At 44.7% G+C, this 3,839-nt stretch overlaps 1 protein-coding gene across 1 annotated transcript in view; it reads right to left on the bottom strand.

The window, feature by feature from the left end:
- Positions 1–3,839, bottom strand: part of LOC101848635 (DDB1- and CUL4-associated factor 5) — a gene marked incomplete at its 3' end in the record, with an annotated part of 28,147 nt that overhangs the window by 6,063 nt on the left and 18,245 nt on the right. The window contains 2 exon segments of the mRNA XM_013090529.2: positions 1,397–1,526; positions 3,104–3,243. Coding sequence (XP_012945983.1) covers positions 1,397–1,526; positions 3,104–3,243 — 270 coding nt within the window.

Raw genomic sequence — 3,839 nt, 5'->3', positions numbered from 1 at the left:
TCAGTGTGGGAGTGTTGGATTGTTCATCAGTGTGGGAGTGTTGGATTGTTCAGTGTGGGAGTGTTGGATTGTTCATCAGTGTGGGAGTGTTGGATTGTTCATCAGTGTGGGAGTGTTGGATTCAGTGTGGGAGTGTTGGATTGTTCAGTCTTGTGAAATCTAGAAATTTATGTAAAAACTGATGGTCAAATGTAAAAACTGATGGTCAAATGTAAAAACTGATGGTCAAATGTAAAAACTGATGGTCAAATGTTGGACGTCCCAACAGACACAATCTACACCATATGTGAGGCATCGTGGGAAAATCAGGCGCTCGTCAAAAAACAACAACCCAAAAAACAAGAAATCAAAGAAGTTGACCAGTATTTTTATGTTCCTATTTAGGCTCAATACCGTTAACGTCCATTTAAAAACAGCCTGTGTATATTTTACTGAAAAATGTTGATCAGAGGCACAAAAAATGAAAATTTTCAATTTCCAAGGACACTCAAGATTTGGAAGTCACCAAACTTTGGCGGCCATTTTCTGGCTCCTTTTTCCACTGACACAAGGCTTCTTCAACCACAAATATCTCGACTTTTTTCAAGATGGATGGGTTTTTTTCACCAAAAGCAAGACAAATGGACAAGCTTTAAGATGCTACCGACACCTCTATGTGCTAATAAATTGATGAGTGCCCGATTCCTTCCACCAAATCCTGACACATTTAGGAGGGGGGCTGCCTACGCTGCCAGTCAGGGCCAGTCCAGGCTGGGTGGGATACAACATCCTAAACAAAAGACGGAGATACTTCACATGATTACCCCAGACGGGATCCGAACTCACACTCTCTCCGTGCAATGGTCAAGAGCCATACCGTTGCATCACAGACATAAAGATGCTCAGAATACCCCCCTCCCCGACAGACATGGAGTTTGAGGGAGAAAAAAAGTACATGTATCTCTGTGGGTCATTTTGGGTCAATTACCTACACACATCGACAAGTACAAACACGTATTTGCGTGTCATTTTGGGCCAATTACCTACACACATCGACAAGTACAAACACACAATCTCACGTTTTGCCAATGTTCAAATGTAGCTGTCAGAATCACCACTGGGCCATCCCCAATCCTTTGACAAAATTGACTCCCCCTGCTAGCACAGATGCTTACATTAGAACGCTATGGTAAGATGTATGACTGGCTAATTGAGAACAGTCGTCTCTAGAGAATCTGACGAATGGTAGAGAACAAAAATGGATACCGGGATCCATGACAAACGATTGGGTGAGGGGAGATCTCGAGAGGGGGAGGAACAGAAATCTGTGACAAATTTCCCTGTGTACTGGTCAGGCAAAATAACACATCAGAAAATGTAACACATTCGATGTGTAACTGGCTCGGTGTGTACTCACTTCTGCGGCATGCGTATGTCCCAGAGAGCAACACCGTGCTTGGAGTTGGCGGTGGCCAGGAGGCGTGGCTCCACGGGGTTGTAGGTCACTGAGTGCATGGCCGAGCCACAGTCTGCCAGGACAAACGGGGCTGGGGGGGGGGGACAGAGAAGATGTTTGTTTAAAGCTTCTTTCAACACATGCTAGAGCAAATGGCAGCAGTCACAACGTGAGTCAATTTTGCTCGGGTGAGAAAATGTAAAACTAAATGTTTCAATACTGCTCATCTAAGTTCCCCTTACAAAACAAGTAAAAGTGTACATTTCTCCGTCACTGAATGTAGGGTCCACCAAAACAACACCCTGCTAACTGAGGATACAAAACAAATGACATAAGCATTTCTACCATAGCAGTAACTAAAACACTGAACAAACTGACTTTTGCACTTATGACCAGGAGAAAATCAGACAAAGCAGCCACGCCTTTCCTCCATTTCTTCCCCTGTAACTGTGGAGTAGAGTTAGGGTTGGGCGTTCTCGTGGCCTGCAAGTTAAGGTGTTGGCCTCTCATTCAAAGGTCCCGGGTTCGAATTCCGGTAGTGACCGAAACATTTTCTTCTCTAAAATTATCTCTGATCACCTCCTTTCCTGCTCTCTAGCAATGTATTGTTGTCTGCTTTCGTCTCCTCTTTCTGCCCCCCCCTCCCTCTCCTTTGCCCCCTCCTCTGGGCTCCCGACTCTTTCTGCAGCCTTTCTACTGCTACTCCTTGGCTCCTCCTTACTGCTGTCTTTCAGTCACACCCCTGATCTTCTAGTAGGAAAGATCTACACCTAGCCTACTCGAACAAGGGTGAAAAATCTCGGAGGGCCTGTGTGCAAGTTGTGCATGTTAAATATCCCTTGGTGGTCTAAAATCGATAAGAGTAGGCTTCGCCCACCACCTCTGGGCAAAATTCAAAATTTCCTACCAACTGAAATAGTTTAATTTGTCCCGCGCGCTCATATGACTTTATGCAGTTGCGAATGCCACAAAACACTTACCAAAAAAAAACCCAAAAAAAAGTGAGTGTTTTCCACGACACACACATGGCCATGTCCTTGGGCCACACACATTAACCCTTCCCCTAACACAGGTCGCTGCACCGTGGCAACCAGCACTGACCTGGATGACATTGTCTGATTGTTGTGACCTTGTGATTGTGTAATGGTAGATATTTTATACCTACCTCTACAACATTATATCTTTTACAAGTGAGGGTAAACTACGCTGTGTTCATTAGATATTGCAGCATGTCTGTGTCGATGAAACCTTCTGTTGTAAAAACATTTCCCCAATGGTGATCAGTAAAAGAGGACGGTATTTGGGGGGTAAAAATGTTATTGTTATTAATGTTATTGTTATTAATGAGAGGTGATGAGTAGACAAAAGAATGTTGTACTCACACACACTCCCCACCCCTCAGAGAGGTGATGAGTAGACAAAAGAATGTTGTACTCACACACACCCCTCCCACCCCTCAGAGAGGTGATGAGTAGACAAAAGAATGTTGTACTCACACACACTCTCCCACCCCTCAGAGAGGTGATGAGTAGACAAAAGAATGTTGTACTCACACACACCCCTCCCACCCCTCAGAGAGGTGATGAGTAGACAAAAGAATGTTGTACTCACACACACTCTCCCACCCCTCAGAGAGGTGATGAGTAGACAAAAGAAAGTTGTACTCACAGCTGTCAGCCGGTAGCCGTGTGTCCACAATCCGGGCCTTCCCGTCGTCGCTGGCCGTGGCAAGAACGGTGGAGTTGATGGGGTCCGCGGACAGGCAGTAGATGGCATCACTCAGGCCGTACACCGCTGTTGACTTCTGACTGCACGCACGCGACAACGAAAGGACACGGGATGTGTGGCTTCCATATGTGTGTGTGCTATCTAGTTAGATGTGTGTACTGTAGTGGTCAACTGTAACTAGTCTCTGTACTGTAGTGGTCAACTCTAACTAGTTAGATGTCTGTACTGTAGTGGTCAACTCTAACTAGTTAGATGTGTGTACTGTAGTGGTCAACTCTAACTAGTCTCTGTACTGTAGTGGTCAACTCTATCTAGTTAGATGTGTGTACTGTAGTGGTCAACTCTATCTAGTCTCTGTACTGTAGTGGTCAACTCTAACTAGTTAGATGTCTGTACTGTAGTGGTCAACTCTATCTAGTCAAGTCTCTGTACTATAGTGGCCAGTCTATTTAGTTTATATACAAAAGACATAGACAAGAGATTACATAAAAAATCTCCACTTTTCAGCACAGCTGTCTCTGACAAGCAGGGTTTAACAAGCTCCCCGCCTCAAATGACCCAGATAATGTTTATGGGGCAGGGAGTGTCAAACTTCAACAACAAAAAAGATTGCTGATATATCTAATGAACCCCAATTTTCTCACTGTCGGCACAGATTCTCAGTTAACTCCTTAGC

This window comes from Aplysia californica, unplaced genomic scaffold (assembly GCF_000002075.1).
Source record: "Aplysia californica isolate F4 #8 unplaced genomic scaffold, AplCal3.0 scaffold01323, whole genome shotgun sequence".
Taxonomy (NCBI): domain Eukaryota; kingdom Metazoa; phylum Mollusca; class Gastropoda; order Aplysiida; family Aplysiidae; genus Aplysia; species Aplysia californica.
This window is presented reverse-complemented; position numbering and strand designations above follow the sequence as displayed.